We start from the raw sequence: 24,133 nt of genomic DNA, 5'->3' as shown, positions 1-24,133 counted from the left end.
TCAAAACCTAAAAACAAAACAAAACAAAACAAATAATCAACAATAAGAGTGTATCCAAAAGAAAAAGAATTCATAAAAGAAAATAATGTCATGACCAGCAAAAATGTGCTTTCAGGCTCTTGAAAAAGGCAGCACCCTGGCCTGTCCACATTATCTATCTCCAGGACCTTGAACAGCACTTGGTGTATATCAATAATTTTACGTTTATTTAATACAGACATACCAAATAAACTAGAAAAAATAAATACAACTAAATTGAACTACGAGCCCCCTAGTTATCTGAGCTCCTTTCCAAGTTCTCTGTAGCACTAAAGCTAGAACAAGTTTGCTTTGCTCCACTAGCTGTGGCTCAGAGCACTTAAGAAATGCTTCTTCCTTAAGTGCCCACTTCACTGGCCTGTGACAATGTCAAGTTAGAGGTCTTATTCATCTACTAGCCTGACCCTTGCACAATCAAGATCCATGGAAAGTGCTCAAAAACAAAGCCTAGAAAGTCTTGCTTGATTTGAATCCTCTACTCCACCATGCACCTTCTCCAGCACATTTAAGCCTCCTTACACACAGCACAAGAAGCTGCTATTTAGGAACTGCAGCAGCCCACATTTCAATGTCATCAACAAGGAAAGGAACATACAGCTCTTTCAGCTATCTTAGGTGCCAAGTATTAGTCTTGGGGCTTTCTATGCGTTAAGTGCTGTTGAGCCCTTGATATATGGCTGATGTAATTAGGGAACTGACATTTTAATTTAATCTGTATTAAAATAATATCAAACAGCCACGTGTGGCTAGTGGCAAGCATGGTAGGCCTAGCTTTATACTATTTCTAAGCACAGCACCAGCTTAAAAAAACTAGAAATCTGAGCTGTGGGATGTAGAACATGCTTTTTTTTTTTTTTTGCATTTCTTATTTCTACAGGAATTTACTTTGCATGGTTGTGCAGTTCTTTGCTTGATCTTCTGATGGATGTGTGTGTATGTGTCTGTGCGTGTGTGTGTGTGTGTGTGTGTGTGTGTGTGTGAGAGAGAGAGAGAGAGAGAGAGAGAGAGAGTGAGAGAGAGAGAGAGAGGTGAGAGAGAGAGAGAGAGCGAGCGAGAGAGAGAGAGAGAGAGAGAGAGAGAGAGAGAGAGAGAGAGAGAGAGAGGAGAAAGACATAGAGGAGCATTGAGGGTGCTGGCTAACTTTCCAGAATCCTGTGGCCTGGACCAGACAGGGCTCATTGGTGTTCTGCTCTCAGAAGGGGTGTTAGCCAACCAAATGCCAAGCAGCACAAACACTGGGTGACATTTTCAGAACTATTAATATTTCATCAGAAATGATCACTTTTCCTTTAAATACACTATCTTAAAAGGTTTTTCTACATTCTTAACTATAATTTTATTCAGTCTAGGTCCTCGGAATTTTCCCCAAAGGAGCACATCTTCAATTTTATAATGGAAAGCAAAAAGGGATGAAGCTCAGATTTCAAAACAGAGAGTCAATATTTCCAGGAACTCAGCCTCTCTGTAAAGAGCAAGTTTGCATTTGGGGTACCCACTTTAGAAATAGGATTTTATGAACTCATCCAATATAGTAGAGTGCCCACTACATGCATGAAGATTGCACTTCAGAATAACACATTTTATAGAAGGGGATTTCTTCCCTTCCCTCTCTTTGGGCTCAAATGTTCGTTACCTCCTCAAAGTCTGACTGGAAGAGGTCGCAGCTGGCCATGCCTTTCTTCTCCTTTTGCTATTAGCATACTGTTTTATTTGTAATTACTGCTGGTTGGCTTTGCTAGAGAGTAATCCATTTTGCTCTACTAGGAAATGGATTTCTTGAATGCCAGGGCCAGTTTTGTCCACATTCAAACATCCCCAATGCCCGGAAACCAATCTGGCTAAGAAACTCATCTGTCAGTCATTTGGAGGATGAAGGTGGGTTACAGGTTACAGGGGTCTCAAACTCGCGGCCCGCGGGCCGTTTGCGGCCCTTCATACAACATTTTGTGGCCCTGCCCTAGAGGAATCTTTTTTGGTTTTGTTTTTAGTTGTTTGGGTCATACCCCCCAATGTTCAAAGCTTACTATTGACTTTGCACTCAAGGATCACCCCGACTTTGCCTCCTGCGGCCCCAGGTAGATTGAGTTTGAGACCCCTGGAGGGGGTAAATGAAGGAAAGTGGGAGAAATGTTGGATATTGTTAGGGTCATACAGCAAGAAAGACAGTGTCCGCATTCAAACCAGCCATCTCTATGTGCCAGCCACTCACCAGAGTCACATTAATAAATTATTTAATTGAATCCCTGTGAGATACACAGTTACAAAGTTGTTCATGGTAGAGTTTTCGATCATAAATGTCCAACACTCATCTCTTCACCAGTGTACATTTCCAGCTACCAACTCTCTTCTTGCTGCCTTCTTCCAGTTCTTCTATTTTCTGGAAAAATCTGAAAGCTTCACTCCTGGGCTTCCAGGTCTGAAGGGTGTGGCAGGAGCTACTGGGGAAGTACCCAGAAACCAAGGAGAGCAGAACTTGAGGGGCAGCGACCTGCTAATTTAATCCTTCTCTCTGCATCTCAACCCCCACCCCAAATCAGCTTCATACCCACCACCTGCCTGCCTGCCTGCCATCGCCACGGAATGCTGGCTCAGATCTGGGAAGCATGGGTGTGAATCCCAGCTCTCCACCACCAGTGGACCTTGGACAATCTTCTTTATACTCATTTCCTTCGCTGCAGGATGCTCATCAACCATGGCAGGTGCTTCAGGCCTGGTGCAGGCATGAATGGTCTCACCCAACCCAGCGCTGCAAGGTGGGAGGCCACGAACGGCTGCAACTCGGGTTCACCACAGGCCATCAGTAGAGCAAAGGGTGCCAAGGTTCAGCGGGTGATAGGCAGAGACCCCGGCAGGGCGCCCTTGACTTCTAACAGCTGTGGGGGCTCCTCCGGGCTCCACCCTGCCCCCACCGCACTGCGACTTTGGCACGGACCCAGGTGCCCCGCGCACAGAGCCGTTGCGTTTGGGCCCGCAGAGGAATTCCAGCGTTGGACGGGGAGGTTGGGGAGCCTCCCGCAAGCCAATTGCTCCAGCTTGCCTGGCCCGCCCGGCCGAGTCCGCGGAGACTGAGCCTTTTGGGGAACGTTGAGGTCCCTTCCCCAGGCAGATCGCAGCCTGTTACGGGGTGTGGGGGACATAGCAGGTGGACAGTGAGAAGTGGGGGACTTGGGCCGCCTGCGGGGGACGTTACTCGGGGAGTTTGTCTGGCAGGGGGCATCGGAGCAGCGCTGCAGAGTCAGCCAGGAGGGGCTGGCAAGCAGGCAGGCTAAAAGCTGCAAAGATCTAAGCCGGTTCAGTTGGCAAAGAGTGGGGGGGCCGTTGGCCCTCTGGGTGCGCGCAGATCTTTGGTGAGGTGGGGGTGGGGGGGGGAGGACAGAAATCTCAGGGCGGGGTCCTACCCTTCAAGATGCCCCCCGAGAGTGCCAGTTCCCGACTCAGTCTGCTAGGCTGAGTGGGGAGAATGGAGTGAGTCCCCTGGAGCCACTGGGTGTCCATTGGCTTGTTGCGGGGCAGCGGGGAGTGCCAGGGACAGTGGGGAGAGCCAGCCCTCTCCTGCCAGCTGTTCCCAGATGTCATTCTGCCCGCCCAAGCTCCTGGTTCCCGAGATCAGGGGCATTCCAGGGTTACTAAGTTACTGGTTTTTGTTGACTTTTAAGTATTTTCTTTTAAGGGAGAGGGGGAGGGGGCCGAAAGTCAGGGACGAGCCAGTAAACAGATATCACGAAAAGCTCCCCCTCTCCCAAAGCAAGCCGACTTCCAAGCACCTCTCCCAGGCCCAACCACTCCTGGGTGCCCCCACCTGGCTGCCACCACAGCCGGAAGGAAGTCACCTGCGCTGGTCCCTCCTCCTGGCCCTTTCTAGTGAATGAAGGGCAGCTGCTGGTCCCCTGGTGTTCGAACCCTGGGTGGACAGAGGGGTATCAGCAAAGAGAAGAACATGGCCAGTGGGAATGGGCTCCCTTCTGCCTCTGCCCTGGTGGCCAAGCGCCCCTCCGCCCTGGGCCCATTCCCCAGATACATCTGGATTCACCAGGATACCCCCCAAGATAGTTTAGATAAGACTTGCCATGAAATCTGGAAGAGAGTTCAAGGCCTGCCAGAGGCCTTGCACTCTAGGACATCCAAGGAGCAGCTCCCTGGGCCGCTGCTGAGTAACAGCAGTCTCAGCTTTCAAGAAGAGTGAGTATCCCCCTGGACAGCCCTTGGAAGGGTAAAACCCAACCTGAGCTTTTAGGGGTAATGGTGTGGCACCTTGTTCAGACTAGAAAAGGCTGAAGTTTATATCATCATCTACTACTTAGGAGGTGCTGACTCAGTGGGTCCAGTTTGGCTTTATATCACGCTTCTAAAAAGATATTTTTCATCTGAAAACCATAGGCAATCCAAACAAAGAGCCAAAGACTCAAGAAAACATTGTAGGCAAGGTGGAGACTACAGGCTCACAGCTTTCCTAAAGGCGACAGCAAGATCTCCCCTCCCTGAAAGCAAGGGTAGAGTAGAGATGAGTCTGGTAGTTTAAAAACCACATCTGGAATTCCCTAATACAGAGAGCAGCTGTCCCATTCAGCCTCCACAGAAGCCGCTGCAGGAGCACACATCAAAATATTTACTGGGAAAGCATTGACATATTCAGAGGACATAATAGAAAATTAAAGGGAGGGAAGATGGCTGTAAATAGCCCGTTTCCTGGATGGGAAATCCTATGTCTGGGAGACACAGAGCTGAATGTTTCTCCACCAGGGCAAAGTTGGGCCAGTATTGAGGATGGATATCCAGAAGGAGAGGAAGGAGGGAAGCTTGCTAGAAAGGCAAGAAAACCACCCATAGTCCTTGGTGCCACCTGAAGCACTTGTCCAGTCAATGCTTGACATTTCAAAGTGTACTGAAGGCATAATTATTCTTCCTGAATCCCTGTGAGGCAGGTCTTACTGTCCCCATTTTACAGATGGATAAATGTTAATAATTAAGTGCTAATTAAAGGCTAAGTGATAATTAAGTGTTGCCTGTTCCAACACATGTTCCAGCTCAGTTCAGAGATGCTCTAGAGTGGGAGAACTGTCCAGGCGATTATCAGCTGTGTCTGGTTTCAGAAATTACAGTGGCAGAGGAGAGAAGGAAGGCACAGTATCATTGGAACTGGAGTCCCTCTTACCTGTCACCCCTTTTGTGTGCTTCTGCACTTAGGTGGTTAAAGGGGAAAGGCGCTTTGGCTGAGAGTACTTCTGCCCTGTGCCCAGCAGGATGTGTCTGGGATGGGAACAACCTTTCCACAGCCAAAATCTTGCTGTCCAACCTGCCAGTGGCACTGAGCATCTCTTCCCTGGCCATTGCCATCTGCTCTGGGACAAGGCCTTGGCAGGGGGCCCATGGGAGCTAAGGCCCACTCAGTGGCCAAGGAGCTGATTGTTCACTGGGTAGACACACAAGGGTCAGTGGCAATTTCCAGTAGATGGCACTCTCTCTGCCAGGTCACCCAGAGTTAATGGAGTCAGACTACTTCCAGTCTGCACTTGGCCGCACAGACTGGAGGCTGGCGTACCTTTGGCCAGTTGCTTAACTCCATTTGGCCTTGATTTTCTCATCTGCAAATTGAGGATGATAGTCCCTGCCTTGTCCACCTCTGAGTTGATAATGAGGAGCAAATGTGCTGGGAGATGGGAATCTGACAGATGCATTATACAAATGAGGCTGTCCTGATAAGTAACCTCTGGGGGCATGGGGAGTGGGAAGGTTGTCATCCTTATTGTTGCCTTCAGTATGGGGCTTCCACACTACTCTTTCCATGCATATGGGGATGCATCAGGGACCACCCGGCTGTCAAGTGGCCTGGTGACAGGACACCATGATCCCTAGTTCAGTCTTGGATGTTCCCTTTTGTAATAGACTTTGCTCACAGAATTCTGGAGTAAAGATTGCCTTTGCAAAGAAAGGGTTCTGCCACCAAGAAAAGAACTAGGAAACCCTTGACTTAGGTGAACAAACGATATCATAATTGTGTAGATTTCAACCAAGTAGAACACAATGAGCTATTCTTGAAATAAAGGCAGCTGCAATGGTGGGGTGTGAGAACTCTGGTTCAAAGCACACTTCAGTTCTATGCCAGCTGCAGATTTGTTTAATTTCTGTGAGCTTCAGTTTCCTCATCTGCCAAATGGAGATGATTAGGGTTGTCGGCATGATTAAATGGGCCATTTAAACATTTCTGATAATAACTAGGATTTGTAAAAATTCCTTGTAATAACGATGACGATGATTTCTTTGAGCCCTACAATTATTACATAAGGTAGGTACTATTTAAAACTCCCCCTCTCCTTACTCTCTATTATGCAAATGTTCAGATGCATAAAATAGAATGGTTATGTATCTATCACTGAAGTTCATTAATTAAATTTGTGCTATTCTGTTCTAATTTCCCCCATTCTCCCATTTTTAAATGAAATCCTGTTTACAGAGGAGGTGACGTGTGGAGAGGGGATTATGTATTTTCAAGCAGTTAACTCACAAGAACAAACTCCAAGTTGGTAGAGATTTGGGAGGTAACACCATGACGAGATCTACTTACACGTTCCTGGATAGAGTTGATTTATCATCCTCTAGAAATGGAGGAATCCTTTCCAATAGCCAACATCCCATGTTCTGAATGATTACGCATAGACAACAGATTTCATACACTGGGAGCTGTCCAGCAATTTCTGGGATTGCTTCAGGTTCAGCTCATCTGTCTTCCACTACTTAATTTGTAAATCCAGTTTTGAATATTGGTTCACTAGTTAGCCAGAGTATTTTCTTTCCTTTTATTGTTTTCTTTTGTTTATGTATTTATTTTTCTTTTTGCTTTTGGGCTCTATCCAGCAGTACTTGGGTTACTCCTGGCTCTGCAATCAGGAATTACTCCTAGCCGGCTCAGGGGATACCAGATGGGATACTGGGTGAGTGGTATGTAAAGCAGAGGCCTTATCCTAATATATTATTTCTCTAGCACCAACCTCCCCAAATATATTATTTCTCTAGCACCAGCCTCCTCGAAGAGGTATTTTCTTGACTCTGGATGTTGAAAATACCCAGACCCTGCTAATCTGAAAGCACTCCAGAAGGCTGTCTCCCATTGCCTAAATTCTTTCCTTTACATCCTGGCTGTGTACAAGTAATGATCATGTGGATATTCTTATATTGGGGAGCTCATTATCTCCTGAGGTAGCATCTTACTTTCCTGTGAATCTTAACTTTCAAAAGAGCTTTTTCTTCATGTAGAAAAAGTTGTTTCTATTAAACTAATACCAATTGATCTGGATTTATCCAAATCAAATATATCTCCTCTTTTACTCAGCATGTCTTCAGAGATTAAAAGATAGCTATGGTATTTTTGTAGAGTTTCTTGTTTATACATACTTCCTTCCTCAGTTTGTGTGACCCACTCACAGAGCATTTGGCCAGTGTCCAACCTGCACTCAGATCCTTGTGGGTGAGTAGCAACCAGGACCTATTGTCTATATGGATTGGCCCCTCCTTTTCTGTTGTCTGCATTCTAGCTTACTGTGACTAATGCGCATTCATTCTCCTCTCCAGACTGGTGTCATCCAATGAACACATTTTGAATTTGTCGATTCAATATGTCATTTGACAGGTGCTTTTATAGTATCTACTGTGTGCCCAACACTTGTGTCAAGAGCAAAGGGAACTGAATTATAAATCAGATAAATGTTGCTATGTTTTGTTTGTTTTTTTGGGGGGAGGTGAGTCATACCTGGCGGCACTTGGGTTGCTTCCAGCTCTGCATTCAGGGAACCATATGGGATGCCAGGAATCAAACCGGGTCCACCCTAGGTTGGCTGCATGCAAGGCAAATGCCCTACTGCTGTGCTATCTCTCAGGCCCCAAATGTTGCTATGCTAAATAAAACTCATATTCAGGGAGGAAAGAACAACAGAAAACATTTTTAAAAAATCTACTTCTGAATATGAAAAGAACTGGCATCCTAGTTGGAAGAAAACAATAATTTCAAAGAATGAATAGTGCTTTTATGGAATTATCAAATCAATTATAAGAAAGAGCTCCTGTAGGAATTGGGATGGGGGTGGTCAAAGAAGTACTGGGCAGGTGAAGAATGAAAGGTTGCATAGACAGAAGGAACAACAAATATAGAGACTCTGAGGTGGGATTGATGGTTAAGGAGCAGGGGGGTCAAGATGGAGAGAATGGTCACAAGACACAAGATGATGACATGGACAGGTGGAGCAGTCTTAGAAGGCCTAAGCCATTGTCCAAAGAAGTTCAGGTTTGTTCTACATGGTATGAAACTTTGTTTGTTGATGGAGTTGTAACTAAATCAGAGTCACTAGTATTTGAAGCTTTCTCCAGCTGCCATGTGGAGCTGGTGGTATAGATCCAAAGTGTGGAAATTGGGACATCACTGAGAAGATACTGCAGTCATCTAGGTGAGGTATGGTGGGGCTAGATCAGAGCTATCTCCACAGATAAGGAAAAAAAGTGGTGGTGGTTTGCAGGGCTGGAGGAGAGGTAGTACAGATGTTAAGATTCTTGCCTTGCATGAGGTTGATCCCAAGTTAATTCCCAGAACCACTTATGGTCCCCTAACTACCACTAGATGTGTCCACTAAGTGTGGTTGAGTATGAACCAACCATCCTACTCCCTAAAGTATGGATTCTAAGTGTATATTCAGAGATCAACTAATACCTGCTGAGACAAGACTGAGCTAAATCTTTTGGTTTATGCCAAAAGATTGCCTGGATGGTGATGCCATTTCCAAGTAGAGAAAGAATGTGGAGGTATGAGCTTGGAAGGGGAAATCAATAGTTCTCTTTAGTGTCAATTGAAAAATTTTGTTCAATTATCATCTAATTAGTCTTAAATTTGGACTAACAGGACTGCAGCAAGCCGCTCACTCCTAAGACTATTCATTCTCTTATTGTTAAAACATCACAACCTTTAGATTTAGATTTGTTATTGGACATCCCATGACTCTGATGGTGGAAGGGCATTTGTTCATTTCTTCAATAAAGGCTTGAGGCACAACCAGACATTGGATCCCAAGGATACAAAGATAAATGGGACAGGATTCCTATAGTAAACACCTCCCAGTTTTGTGGAGGGGATGGATGAATCTGATAGCAATTCTTCTTAGCACATGTATTTTGAGGGACCGTAGTTCTCAGGAAATTATTGGTCAGTGGACCATAATACATGGTCAACCAGGCCAAATAGTTCTGGCCCATGAATGCAGTGCAGCTCAGGTCCAGCAGTGCCTGGGGCCACCAGGACCTTCCCAGCAGTGTAAGGGGATCAATCAATTCTTGTACAAGGATTGTGTCCCTTACTCCTGAGCTTTGCCCATTTTCTTTTTATTTTTAAATAATTTTTATTGTGTTCAAAGTCTTTTACAGTAATATTTAGGTACATAGTTACAAAGAATTAGAGCTATTTTCTTAACAAATTTTTATTGTCAAACTACTTTATGCCAGACAAAGTGTAGGAGATGTAAAATCGCCCCACATACTCTATCTATAAGCCCAGGTAAATTAGTCTAAAGTAGAGCCATGCATGAAATAATCCAGACCAGTCTGAGGATAAAATATGTGTAGTCTGGCAGTCTTCTACCTCATATCTCCACTCCACTGCCTGCCAGAATTGCTTTTATTGAGTTTTTATTGAGTACAGGTGGGGCAGTAAGGACAATGTAAGAATAGATAGCTCAGACTATCCTGAACCAGTTCCACCCAGATTTACAAATAAGATTATTTCTGTTTTGGGAGTAAATCCAAGTTGTAAACAAACATACAAAGAAACTAGGGATGATCTTTGTTTTAGGTAAAATAAGGTGTAACCTAACATGGAGACACAGTAGTGGCAAAGGTGGGCTGAAAAGTTCAAGTGTAGGGGCGGGAAGGTGGCGCTAGAGGTAAGGCATCTGCCTTGCAAGCGCTAGCGTAGGACAGACCTCGGTTTGATTCCCCGGTGTCCCATATGGTCCCCCCAAGCCAGAGGCAACTTCTGAGCGCATAGCCAGGAGTAACCCCTGAGTGTCAAATGGGTGTGTCTCAAAAACAAAAACAAACAAATAAACAAAAAAGATAAGTGTAGAAGATGTCCTATTCTTGACAGTGTCAGAAAGATGGGGTTAAAGTTTCCTGGAAGTAGAGATTGGCAGGACACAGTAAATGTTCACTGCTATGGAGCCTATGGGAGCATCATCCCCTGATCCGGGGCTTGAGGGAAGAGAAGTAATGAATAGGAAGAGCCTAGCAGGATCAAGTAGGCTAGGATGTCCCCTGCTGTTGGAGGGAGTGATGGGCACAGTGCTGCATGCAAGGTGGGCTGAGGCCTGATGTGATGGCCAGATTCATTGGTTGCTTTCAGTTCCATCATGCTGTAGTAACTGTGAATCTTCTCACCCTCATCCCCCAAAACTCAGCTTGGTCAGGAGAGTCTGAATGATATGGTGAGCTGAATGTTATCTTCAGCCAGACCCAAAGTTTAAAGAAAAGTCTACAGAAAAAAAGAAAATTATTAAACCTTTTAAAAGACAATCATGATCTGGCTGGCAGAGTCCAGGGGAAACAAATCTCCAGAAGGAAGAGGCTATTGGTACTGGGATGAAACTTTCCACCAGCACCAACAAGCCAATGTAGACCTGGCATGGGGAGTCCTACTTGGTTTGACCTGCTCTCTCAACAAACCAATCTTTGGTGCTACTATTCATATTTCTGGAAAAGTTACTTGAAATACATCTCTACTTGTATTTAATTTTTGTTTATAAGGCATAAAATGTGGAGTTGGGGTGATGATGACAAGACTGGAGGAGAGTGTCAGCCTGATAGTAGCAGAAGCCACTCTAAGAAGGCAGAGTCTTCTGTGCCTGGCAATGTCCCCGGGCAGGGCAGGGTCAGTGTCTCTGAGATTCAAAGGAATTCTGCCGAAATACTTCTGTGGAGGAGCCCGAACTTGAAATATTTATTTGAAACTCAGTTCTGAGATGTCTGATCTCCCTGATGCTCTCCAGCACTTGGTCTCAGTCTTATCTCAGGCTCTACTCATGTGGACACCCGAATGTCCCTGTCCTGGTTGTCACGTGCATTGGTGCATGACATAGAGAGAGCAGAGAAAAGTTCAAGGCCTTCCTATTCTTCCCTCTTCCAGTGTCCTTTAGTATCTGTCAATTGCCTTCATAGTGACTTATAACCTTCCCCTTGACCTTTACTGCCATTTTCTGGAGCCTTATCTTGCTGTGCATGGCTTATTTCTCTCCCAGAGGTCCTCTACTATTCATCTCCCTGGAGCCTGTCAGCACAGCTGCACAACCATCTTCTGTGGTACCCCACTGTCTCCTAACCCCATGACCTCAAGTATTCCAGGGTCCCTGGAGTTAGCTTTGCCTTTATCTCTTCATGCATGTCTTTTTGCTCTCTCCTTCACTCCCTAAGAACCAAGAAGAAACCCAATGCATGCACATTTCCTGGCCCATGGTTGGGATATTACACTACCATGTTCTCTCTCTCTCTCTCTCTCTCTCTCTCTCTCTCTCTCTCTCTCTCTCTCTCTCTGACAAGTAAAAATCTGCCATTCTTTTAAGATCTAGAATGACTGCTATCCTCTGAACTGTCCATGCCTAACTCCACTCAACCTTATTTTCTTTCTTTTTTATGTTATTTTCCATTTTGTTTTGTTTTTGTTTTGGGGCTACACTTGGCAGCAGTTGGGGTTAACTCCTGGCTCTGAGCTTAGACATTACTCCTGGCAGGCTCAGGGGACCATATAGGATGCTGGGGACTGAACCTGAATCAGCCACATGCATGCAAAGGACCTACCTGCTGTGCTATTGCTCTGGCCCCTTTCATGTTCTTTTTAATGTCAAGAAACATTGATATTCCCCTATCTTTTTGACAGGATTAAAAGGGGAGTTTCAATAGTAACTGCTTATTCAGCTCCCACCAGGCTTCCTGACTCTTATCCAGTCACTCCAACTTTCTTTGCCCCATGTCTCTTACCTAAAAAGTAGAAAAAAATCATGGCAACCCCCTATAAGGAATGTATACTGGACAATAAAATACATGGGAAGTTCCCTTGTAATGGTATAAAAGAGAACATGTGCATTGTCATCAGTAGGTCCATCATAATTGTTATTATCCAGGAAAAAATGACAGGGACCAATTAAAAAGCAATTAAAACTAGTTGGAGGAGATGAGACATCTACCCTAGGACACCTAATCTAGCAGCAACTATCCAATTGAGGACAGCATTTTCCATTCAGATTCTTGGCAGTTTCAGCAAAAAGTGGGCCTGTTACAACTGGCTTCCTAACTCCTGTTGCCTAATAGAACAATGCAGTCAAGAAGGTAGGAGACAGGGCCAGAGAGATAGCATGGAGGTAGGGCTTTTGCTTTGCGTGCTGAAGAACGGTGGTTCAAATCCCGGCATCCCATATGGTCCCCGGAGCCTCCAGGAGTGATTTCTGAGCGTGGAGCCAGGAGTAACCCCTGAGCGCTGCCGGGTGTGGACCCCCCCCCTCAAAAAAAAAAAAGAAGGCAGGAGACACCAACATGCTTCAAGCTCTGAGCACTATATATGTCTCCAATAAAATGTAGAATGGGAGAGTAGGTTTAGAAACAGTTCTTGTGATGACTATAATCCAGCATAGGATATTCATTCTCTCCCACTTGGATCTGTTGGCATAAAGTGTATTCATTCTCTCCCACTTGGATCTGTTGGCATAAAGTGGGAGTGGGCTCTATCACATGTTGATCATCTTTATTTCAGGCTGCTTTGTGGCAACAGTCCTCCTAACTCTAGCTTCTCTAGGATGATGCTTGTGTCTTTAACCTAATCAAGCTCCTGTAAGTTAGTGAGCATGAACCATGAATTAAGAAGGAACTGAATAAGGGCTGGAATGGTGGCACAAGGGGTAAGACATCTGCATTGCTCGCACTAGCCTAGGACAGACCGCGTTTCGATCCCCTGGCATCTCATATGGTCCCCCAAGCCAGGAGTGATTTCTGAGCGTATAGGCAGGAGTAACCCCTGAGTGATACCAGGTGTGCCCCCCACAAAAGAAGGAACTGAATAAAGGCTGCACCACAAAGATGTCAATGGCACAGAAGAGAAAGCCCAAAGTGGACAGGGTCCAGGCAAAGGGGTCATGACTCAGAGTGATCATTGTGGGGACATGAAATAGGATATAGGATAACAGGGGATCAAGTAATAGCAGGATATTTTCTTTCTTCCTACCCTTGTTGTGGGGAAGGGCACTAATATTTTTTGAATGTCTGCTATAAGCTAGACTCTTTTATAAAAAAAAATTACTTCAAACACCATGGTTTACAAAGTTGTTCATAATATTGTTGTTTCTGGCATTCCATGGTATAGCACCAGTCCTACCACTAATGTAACATTTCTTCCACTTTTATCCTCAGTTTCTTACTCACTCCCAAGGCTGCCCACTTGGCAGGCACAAGATAGTTCACTTTATATTGCTTGTTTCAACTAAATGGTAATATTGGAATTATAAAAAAATAATAAAAGAAAATTTGTGATAAATTTCATAATCAGGTCTTTAAGTCATTGTCTCAAAGTTTACTCTGCTGTTCGTTACTAGTTGCTCAACTAGTACCATTGGTTTTGTTTGTTGACCTTAGCTGTCTGGTTTTTGTGCTACATTGAGAGCTAATTTTATGAGTTCCTACTAGGGTGTCACTATTTGCAAGTGTTGTACAGGCTAGACTGGTTTGTTTCAGTGGCTGAGCATATTTACCCAGTGGATAGTGGGTATCGCTCCATTTTACAGATGAGGAAGCTTAGGTGAAAAGAAATTAGATGATTTATCCAGTTTGGAGAGACAGAGTGGGAATAGATAGCTGCAGAGATGCCAAGACCTGAGCTCTTTCCTGGACACCAGGAGCCCTTCTGAATAGCCCTTCCGTGTCTGCTTAGCACCAGGAGCCAGGAGCAGTGAAGGGAAGATGAATCATGATTAACGCGTCCCACGTCCCGTGTCCCCCTTTTTAATTTAATTTTATGGTTTCGGTGGCTGTGTCGCAGGTTGTGGGAGCCTGCAGAGATGGGCCACTAGTGGTTTGGTTTAATCCCCTTTTTAATATCTTTGTTGCAACGTTCTTTCCAATTCAGCTCCCAAGTCACATTAAAAAAATACCTCTTCCTTGGGGTAAGCCTTCTCTTATTAAACAGATTCAAATGAAAAGTTTTAAAGATAATTTGAACAATAAGAATCACTCTAGCTCCCAGCCGAAGCTCCTTTATTGCTGTATTTATTCCCCAGTATTTCCTGTCTCATTCTTCAGCTCACTGAATCCTTACCCACCAAACCTGCTCCCACTTTGCCCTCTAGGGAAGGGGGAGGAAGGTAGGAGAGGTGGTGAGGTGGGCTGGGAATGGGGATTCCTCTTCCATATAGTTAATCTGCCTTCCAAGGTTGACTTGTGCTCCCAAGGGACACAGGGAGGAGTTGGAAAGTATGGAAAGGGACTAACAGAGGTTGGCTGATTGCATCTGAGTCCACACAACTCGTGTGTGTGTGTGTGTGTGTGTGTGTGTGTGTGTGTGTGTGTACATGTGTAGGGGATTTCTGCTCAGAACATAGGCTCTTGGGCTTCTAGTTGGTTCCTCCAATGGCCAGTAATCTGCAATTGGAAAAAATACACATCTGACTCCCATGTATATCTATGTTATCTATAATGATCTCTGATACTTTGGGTCACAAGTGAGCGATCTTTAGGTTTAAATGGGACCCAATTTGAGCAGGAAAGGTTTTATGAAGAAGAAGGGAGGAGATTGGGTTTTGCTGAATTTCTGTGCCAGGGGCATTGTGAGAAATTAGTGCACATGAAGCTCTGCTGAGGAATGAGACCCATACCCATGGTCAGACATTGAGACCCCCCACCCCCCATTATCTTCAATCCTATGGGCATCTTCCATCTATTTCACATTGCAGATAATGAGGCCCAAGTTTCAGGCCTCCCACTGCTTTCCACCTGAGCCAGTCAGGCTCTGGACTATGAGGGTTCAGAGAGCTGGACTCTGAGGCACCATCCCTCACACCTTTGGCGCTGCTAACATTTGCTTAAGGCTCCTAAAGGTTTACCAAGTGCTTTCCCATTCATCAGCTCCTTAATCCTCACACTGCAAGAGAATGGAGGAAGGGCAGAGACCAGAAGTCCAGAGCATTATGAAGGCCTTCCCCTCCCCTCTCCCACCTACAGAACTCAGTAGATTTCCCTGGATGCTGCAGGCTGTCAACTGAATCTGCAATAGCTTCCAGTTGGAGGAAACAGAAAAAGTCAGCCCAGAGCCCTTAAGTCATGAGAGATGGAATCTACCTTCCTATCCTTAGTTACCTTCTTTTTTTTTTTTTTTTTTTGGGGGGGGGTCACACCCGGCGGTGCTCAGGGGTTACTCCTGGCTGTCTGCTCAGAAATAGCTCCTGGCAGGCACGGGGGACCATATGGGACACCAGAATTCGAACCAACCACCTTTGGTCCTGGATCGGCTGCTTGCAAGGCAAACGCCGCTGTGCTATCTCTCCGGGCCCCTTAGTTCCCTTCTTGCTGCTTTTTCTCCACAGGTTGTGGCAATGAAGGTGGTGGTGGTGGTGTGTGTCATGGTTCATAGCAGCATTGTGTGTGTGTTGATTAGTGATATGTGTGCACTTCTATGATGTATGTGGGGGGGTAGACCCAAGTGATTCCTTCAGTGATGATTATACACACACATACATACATACATACATACATACATACATACATACATACATACATAGCTGGGTCACCCTCCTCTTGGAGACAAAGCATTATAGACATGACCAGTGAAAAATGACCAAGTGAGGTGTAGGAACCCCATCTGAATGCCAGAGCCTCATGATATATCTTCCCTTGGGGCTTTGAGTGTTTCCCCTTACCCTACTTTTAGCAAGGTTTATACAAGTTTCCAGGGTAAATACCTCCCTGCCCACAAGTTCTGTCTTCTGCAGTTTGTCATCCTTTTTCCTGGATGGCTCTTGCTTCGATCAAGAAAATGTTAGGATCTGATCTCCCCTGCAGTTCAGAGAAGTGACAGAAGGGACTGAAGGTTGTGAACCAAGAACTGTGCCAGGCATCAGATACAGCCTTTGTCCCCACTGCAATTACAAGGGGAAGGCTGGTATCTTCATTCTCAACTTAGAGAAGAACAAGGTTCATGAAATCTGGGATCTGTATTCATGTACACCCAGGAGAGTAAGTGTTGGAGTAGAATTTGGATTCCAGGTCCAAAAGGCCCCAACCCTCTGGGGTCACTCCCAGCCACTACCCTGTCCTTTCCCAAATAGAAGAAATTAAGAAAAAAAACAGGGGCTTTGAGCCAAGAGATTTGTATTCAAATCCCAGCTCCATTCTTTGTGGTGCAGTGACTTTGCAATTCCCTTTTATTTCAGTTTCACTTGCAGAAAGGGCCAGAGGCCAGGGAGCAGCTGTGGTGGAGAGCTTGGTATCTGAGTAAGATTTCCAGTTACCTACTCTGTCTCTTAATCCCTTGGCCTAGGGAAAATTAACTAACCTCTTTGTCCCTTGGCTTTTATTTTTTAATTACCTTGGTTTACAAGGTTGTTTATAGTTCAGTTGGTTTTATTTTCTTGTTACAAAGTTGTTTGTGATTAAGTTTCAACACCCTTTACCAGTGCACATTCCTGTCACCAATGTCCCCAGTTTACCTCTCACCCTCTCACCTTCCTGTGTCTGTGATATACATTCTCTCTCTCTCTCTCTCTCTCTCTCTCTCTCTCTCTCTCTCTCTCTCTCTCTCTCTCTCTCCTGTCCTCTCCTCCTCTCCTCTCTCTCTCTCATCCTTTCTCCCCCTTTTAAACATGTTGATTTGCAATATTGTTAATGAAGGGGTATGATGCATATCACTTTATCTCCTTTCAGTACCCAGTTCTTGTCAGCACTGATTATTTCCAACTATTATTGTCATAAAAGTCCCTTCTCTGACCTAACTGTGTTAGCTTACTATTTGTTCCAAGCTTCTCACCATAAACTGGCCCTCCTGGTATTTGTTTCTATTATGTCTGGATATTTTTGACATACTATCTTTATATATCCCACAAATAAGTCTGATCATTCTATGTCTATCCTCCTTCTGACTCATTTTGCTCAGCATAAAACTCTCCATATTCATCCATGTATAGCAAATTTCATGACTTTATTTTTCCTAACAGATGCATAGTATTCCACTGTGTAGATCCCTTGGTTTCTTTTTTTTTTTTTTTTTTGGTTTTTTTTTGGGGTCTCACCCGGCAGTGCTCAGGGGTTACTCCTGGCTCCATGCTCAGAAGTCGCTCCTGGTAAGCACGGGGGACCATATGGGACACCGGGATTCGAACCGATGACCTTCTGCATGAGAGGCAAACGCCTTACCTCCATGCTATCTCTCCGGCCCCAATCCCTTGGTTTCTTAATCTAAAAAATTACTGGAGATCTTGGCATTTCTCTGAATCAAGTAGCTTTTCATAGTTGACTACAAAAGCTTCATACCTCAAAACTCTGCTTAAGTTTCATCTTTGTAGTCCAGTGTGGACTGGATTCAGCTGGCAGAATCATCTGCAAGGGCCTGGTATGATACTTACTTCTCATCACATGTCTGCAGTTATTTGGGTTTGGCAGACCATTGACTGATGACCTTATAATTTCCCTTCATGGATCTATAAGGTTTGTTCACATTAAAGTTGTTGAGTCCCTAGGGAAATAAGATATTAAGCTCCAGTGCCCAAGTACTTTTTAAGTCTACTTATTCTTGAGTCAATAGGGTAATCAACTACCAAAAAGCCTTGCTATAGGATGGTATAATAAAATGGGGCCATAACTCTAATCTACCTACTGCCTCTTTAGGGGTTAGTTTGAAGATAAAACTGAGAGTTTTGCATATAATATACTTAGCACAGTGCCTGGCCAGCTATTTAGTACTCTACACATCTTAATAATCATTATTTTGTGAGCAAGGACCCAAGTTTTAGCATTTTAGTAAGTTTTTGAAATCTCATGAAGCAGAGATTTGAATCTAGTTTCTGCCCCTTTCCAGGGCTCAAGCCCATCATCCCACCCCCACCCCCACCCCCTCTCTATTGTTCCCACATACAGACAAGATAAAGAAGTCAGAATCTCACACAATCTGTCGACCATTCACACTCAGATCTCTGTGGGAACCTTTGAATCTTCTACTTTACTTCTCAATCAGCCATGCTTCTGGGCACCAGGCCTGGGTACCATGTTTGTCGTTGGTCTAAAATGCCACAGTGGGAAGAAAATATTTGTTTTGCTGTCCTCTTCCAGCACTAACAATTTTCTGCTTGCGTTTTCCCGTTGTTTGGCTCCGATGAATAGCAGTTTTCATCTTTGCTCTGTGTTATCATGTACACAGAACTGCTGTTGGGGAGCGAACAGCATGCTTGCTTAGTCATTATTCTGGGAAGGGGTGCCAGCCAGTCAATAGCCTTTATTTTTACATGACTCTGTACACTGCAAATGCAGAAATAACTGCCACATCCAAGTCCAGAGCTGCCATCAGACACCCATCATTTCTGGAGGTGGGAGAAACCAAGGGAGGTGGTGGCAACTGAGAGAGCCCAACTGACTTGTCCTTTGTCAGTGCCTCGGAGCTGGGTTCACCCCCACCCCCTCCTCCCTGCCCCAGTGACTCACTGAGATAGTCTGTGGTAGAGGGTATGGTTTTGTACCAACTCAAAGGAGAAAGTAAATAGCATGGGAGAGATGCCAGGACTGGCAAAACTTCTGAGGAAAGAAAATCAGATACTCTAGGAAATGTAGGCCAGCCTACCTAATGTCAAACCCTTTACAGTTATGTGGAGGGAAGCAGGGAGAAGATGAAAAACTTGTTTTTGCTGTGTACCCCTGAGAGGTTGCTAAGAGTTAGCCAGGCTATGGGTTGGATTTCTATGGGATTTCTGTGATGAGACCTAGAGTTCTTAGATTGGGAGGACCAAGGAAAATAAATGGTTAGTGTCATCTGATTAGCTCACAGCAAGCTAGGCATGGCGCAAAGCTGGGGAACAGAGTACAACCTGTGGAAAAAAGCTGGAAATTCTAGTGTGGGGAGTGAGGGTGACTGTCTTTTCTGTTTTTTCGTTTTGTTTTGTTTTTGTCACACATAGTAATGCTCAGGGGTTATTCCTGGCTATGTGCTCAGAAATTGCCTCTGGCTTGGCAGACCATATGGACCATATGGGACACCTGGGATTGAACTGCTGTCCATCTTAGGTCAGCTGCATGCAAGGCAAATACCCTACCACTTGTGCCATCGCTCCAGGGCAGGGGGGGTGACTTTCTTTGATTGATTGCTGCCAATATGCTAATCTAAATGTTTAGATAAATGTTTTTAAATATCCAAGGGCCTCTATTTTGGACAAACATTTTGTGTTTATCACAGTGGATGCTTTCCTGGGAGAAACCATAGAGACAAAGAAGGATCCCTATTCAATGATTTTCTGTAATATGTAGACTTTCTAGTTTCAAGGCCCTGTGTCCTGTGTCCTACTCATTCTATCTTTCTTCTGAATCTGTCTTAGCCTTTTGTTCCCTTTGACTGTTGGTTCAGAAGTGTTGGGTCCTATGTGTTTGCTAGAACAGTGTCTTTTAACCTTGTACTCCTGTGAATAGCACCCAGGGACTGGACCTATCTTCCTTACAGGCTCATGAATCAGCAGTTAAAAGCAAAGTCATAGATGGTGATTTTTTTATTTTTTAATTATAATAATATCTTTATTTAAGCACCATGATTACAAACATGTTTGTAGTTGGGTTTCAATCATAAAATGTACACTTCCCTTCAGTGTAACCTTCCCTCCACCAATTCCCCCAATCACTCAAACATGGTGATTTTTAACCTTTCTAACCTGGCACCAGTGTGTGGACTGATTGAAGACCTCTGGTTCTAGATGATGTTTTAACTTTTTGGAACTTTGAAAGATTCAGTAGTGAAGGACCTAGCAGAGTAGGTGTAGGATGTCCAAGACCTTGAGTTTGTTTCCTGTCACCATTTGTCCCCAACCACTGAACCATCAGGACCTCTGGCTGAGTAGTACTGGGAGTTGCCCAGGGCCAACCCCCCAACCCCAACCCCAACCAACTCTAGCTGGGAGTGGTCCCTTACTTTAAAAAAATAGATTATAGTGTGAGAATTCTGTGTATACATGAATTATATCACATTTGATTTAAAAGCAAAACAACATCAGTAAGCAAACACAGCAAAAATGCCCGTCCCCCTTTAGAGTGTAGAGTTACCCAGGGCGAATCTGGTTTCATCTTTCCTCTTCCCAGCTGGATGAAGTTTAAAGCACAGCCCAGACAGAATGCTATCTGTAAACACTTTAGTAGGATCTATCCTCTCTAAGAAAAATAAGGACTGCCCTCCACTCTTGCTTAAGTATAACGAACACACCATTATCACAATTTTAAAAATGAACATAATTGTCCTAAGTCTAATTCAGGAAATCTGTTGATGTGTAGCTTGCCTTTCTGGGGAGAGGCAAAAAAGCAGCTCCTCAGATAGTTTGTCTGTGGCTGGAGACTCAGCGGGTCCCTAGGAGGATGGTGCAGAAGCAGGAGGTGGGGGGCGGGGACACCCTCTCTGTTCTCATTGCTTGCTGCACAGGGCAGTGTGGGGCAGAGGCCAAGAAAGAGGACAGAAAAAAGGAAAGAAAAAAGGAAGTGGAACCCAAAGCTGGTTCTGTTCTACTTGGGACCTCAGGCCCTTCGCATGTTCCACGGATGCTGACTGAGCCCCCCACATGGACGTGCCTCCACTCACCTCCCAACCCCCTTGTCAAAGAGCACACCCAGCTCATAGGTTCTGGCATAAGGCAAGCAGTAGCCCTTGGAGTCAGAGCCTGTTTTGTTAAGCCTGAATCCATTCTCTGCTGGCAGCATTCCTCCTTCTGAGCCCGAGGAGCCTCAGGTCTTCAGGTTAGAATGGTGACACCTCCAACCTCTCCCTCTCTTCTTTATGCTCCCAAAATGTCCCATCCCATTTTTTTCTCCAGCTGCAATGGGACTCTTATGAAGTGTGGCAGGCCGAGACAGAAATTTCTAAGACTCTGAGGTGAGCTATGAGTCATGTAGGCTGTGAGCCTACATGCTGTGTGCCCCAGACACACGTGTATGCATCCTGTCTCTATGTCTTTGTGCTCACACACAGAGTATTTCCAGAATGCAAAACCCTGCAGGAACCATCTTCACCACATTTCCCCAAGACTAAGATCAAGATAGTTTCCAGAATGCCAACATGTGTAAGCCACTCTCTCGAAGGAGAAAGCTGGTTTGGCACAGGGATTCATACTGAATGACCCTTGTTCTCCTGGAAGTGCCAGGCAGGAACTGACTGAACCACAGAGTCATCCCTTGGTCTAGCCTGGAGTGTTGGCAACAATGAGCAGAAGATTTATGGGATCACTTGACCCCTCAGGTTGTTGCCTAGTCTCAAGGGTTCATCTGTGGTCTAGACTAGAGTCTGTGTTGCCAGTATAGGCCCAGATTTAGCTACAGAGAACATGCAGGGATGTGTGGGAACTACCAAGAAGGGTGGCTGAGCCATAGGACTGAAATTTGGTCAGAAGGTCACGACAACCTAGGCAGACCCAGGAATCTGTGGAGCCACAATACAGATTCACGGATTCAGTTAGGAGAACAGCCTTACCCTGTGCCAGACAGTTGCTGATGCCTTCGCGCCTCTGTGCTAGTCTGGTGACAGATGTGGAGACAGGGTGCTGAGCTGCTGGGCAGGATTCCCAGCTAGGAAACGATAGTGCCAAGCTGTGAGCCCCTGTTTTCCCCTCCCATTCCTCCCTCTCATTTTTTTCCATTCAGCAGAAGCATGGGTTTGGAAATGTGGTCCTCAGGGCTCAACCTCAGCAGCCTGGGTACCTGTTTAGAGCAATAGGTTCAATCCCCACTGCTTGACTTTGAGGCTTTTTATTGGTTCAGGCCTCAAACTTATGCACCAGTTTAGTGGGCTGAAAGAAAAGCTCAGATCAGTAAACAGGGATGACATGATATAGGAGAGGGACTCTGGGTCCTGTTCCGAGCCAGGCTTTTGGTGTAGAGATCTTAGAGGAAAGGAATGCTCATCCTGCCTTCTTTGTTGGCTACACCTAGTGGTGTTCAGGGCTTATTCCTGGCTCTGTTCAGGGGATCACTCTGGCAGTGCTCAAGGGACTTTTTATGATGCCTTTGCCTGCATTGCAAATACCTTATCTCTGTGTCATCTCTCTGTCCTCCCACCCAGATTTTACTTTCCCTTTCCCTTCCCTTCCTGTAGTAGCTATAGCTGTGGCGGGGGCTTCACACTCACTGGCTATGTGGTGCTATGTCCTTGGCCACCTTCTGTGCTCAGCAGAGGTTGATCTGTGATTATCACTGCCAGGGCAGCTATGGTGCTCATACTTGTGCTTGCCAGAGGTGGCATAGGCCAGCTGACGTGTTCTCTCTCTCTCTCTCTCTCTCTCTCTCTCTCTCTCTCTCTCTCTCTCTCACACACACACACACAACTTTCTTGGCATACATGGTTGCTCTGGGGATTAACACAAGGTCTTCTGAACATATGGGCATTCTGTGCCTCACTTTCAACACCTCTACTGTCTTCCGTCTTATCTTGTAAAAGCAATAAATAACTCCATTCCTGAAAAGAAAGGAAAAATAGAAGGAAGGAAGAAAAAGAAAGACAGACAGGTAGATGGATGTTAGATAGGTAGATAGATAAATAGATATCAAGAAAATAAGTGTTCCTCTTTTTACCACATTCCAAGGTCTGTTTTTGTTGCACTGCCACTATTAGCAGGCTGGCACTGAAAGTATCTGTCTGTCTGGCCTGTTTGCAGAGCTCTGGACTTCAGTAGCTGCAAAGATGAGATCTCCCTATTGGTGGAGCAGGAGTTCTTGAACCTCACCAAGGAGCATGTCTTCCTTGTCACAGAGAGCCCAGGGACATTGGAAGGACCTCACAAGTCTCCAGAGAGCCCCAGAACCTTGCCCCCCTGCCTTCTTAAACCCCCCTTGATGGCAGGCAGCAGCGAGCACCCAGGAGCCTCTCCCAGTGACAAACTTCTGGAGCCAAAGATGACCATGTCCCTTCTTGGTGGCCGGCAAGACTATGATTCTGCCATGTCTACAGTCACAGGCATCCTACGTGCTGCCAAGGTCAAGAGTGCTAAGGGGTCTGAGGTAGGAAGTCGTAGCCTAAGCACCACCAACTCCGAGATCAGCAAGCTCCTGGCTCAGTTCCCTCTGAAGTCCACAGAAACAAGCAAGACCCCTGATAACAAGATGGTGCGGAAGGAAACAAAGGTTATCAAGGATTTCCTGCAGAACAGCATGTTCAATGGCCCTGGACCCAAGGAACCTGCTGGGCTGGGCCCCTTCTTGTTGTTACCACCCCCACCTCCTCCCTCATCCCCAGAGAAGCCGTTTGATACCTCTGCTCAGAAGAGGCAGCTACCAGTGTTTGCCAAAATCTGTTCCAAACCCGAGGCTGACTCCCCCATGGAGGGGCACAGCTTGATGGGTGAGTGGGTTGGGGCACAACTGGGAAGTAGGCAGGCAGGGAAGAGAAAGCTTGTGTGGGCTATGGCAGACCTCATTCACATAACCCTACAAATGCCCATTGGTCAATGGGTAGTGTGGTCCTTCTGCAAGCCACTGGCCACTATCTTGGAGGTAAGACTGCTTTTGGTCTTGAAGGCCATAGGGTCCAGGCTTCCTGAGTAGTCATAGTGACCCATTTCGAAAGGACTAAGTCCAGGGCATAATTGCAGCTAGATAGGAGAAAGATCTGATTGGCAAGGTGGATGCATAGTTCTTGGTGGCACCTATTTTGGCCTTGGAGATTTGAGCCTCTGTGGGAATAGCAGAAGCTGGGAATGCCAAAATGCAGTTCAGATGATGGCTCCTGGCTATGTTTCCTGTGACTTCAGGGCCTGTGGCCAGTGCATTTTCTCAACCATATACAGGAGATAGAGAAAACCCAGCCCCATTTCTCACTCAACAACTGCTGTAGTTAGTGACAGCTCTGATCTGTCCTCCTGGACCA

General features: G+C 45.4%; 1 protein-coding gene across 1 annotated transcript in view; it reads left to right on the top strand.

The window, feature by feature from the left end:
- Positions 1 to 3,904: 3,904 nt before the first annotated feature.
- C6H1orf94 (chromosome 6 C1orf94 homolog) overlaps positions 3,905 to 24,133 on the top strand; it is a 33,981-nt gene continuing 13,752 nt past the window's right edge. The window contains exons 1-2 of the mRNA XM_049775535.1: positions 3,905 to 4,218; positions 22,926 to 23,608. Coding sequence (XP_049631492.1) covers positions 3,905 to 4,218; positions 22,926 to 23,608 — 997 coding nt within the window. The remainder of the gene's footprint in view (positions 4,219 to 22,925; positions 23,609 to 24,133) is intronic.

The sequence above is a fragment of the Suncus etruscus genome, chromosome 6 (genome assembly GCF_024139225.1).
Source record: "Suncus etruscus isolate mSunEtr1 chromosome 6, mSunEtr1.pri.cur, whole genome shotgun sequence".
Classification (NCBI taxonomy): domain Eukaryota; kingdom Metazoa; phylum Chordata; class Mammalia; order Eulipotyphla; family Soricidae; genus Suncus; species Suncus etruscus.
This window is presented reverse-complemented; position numbering and strand designations above follow the sequence as displayed.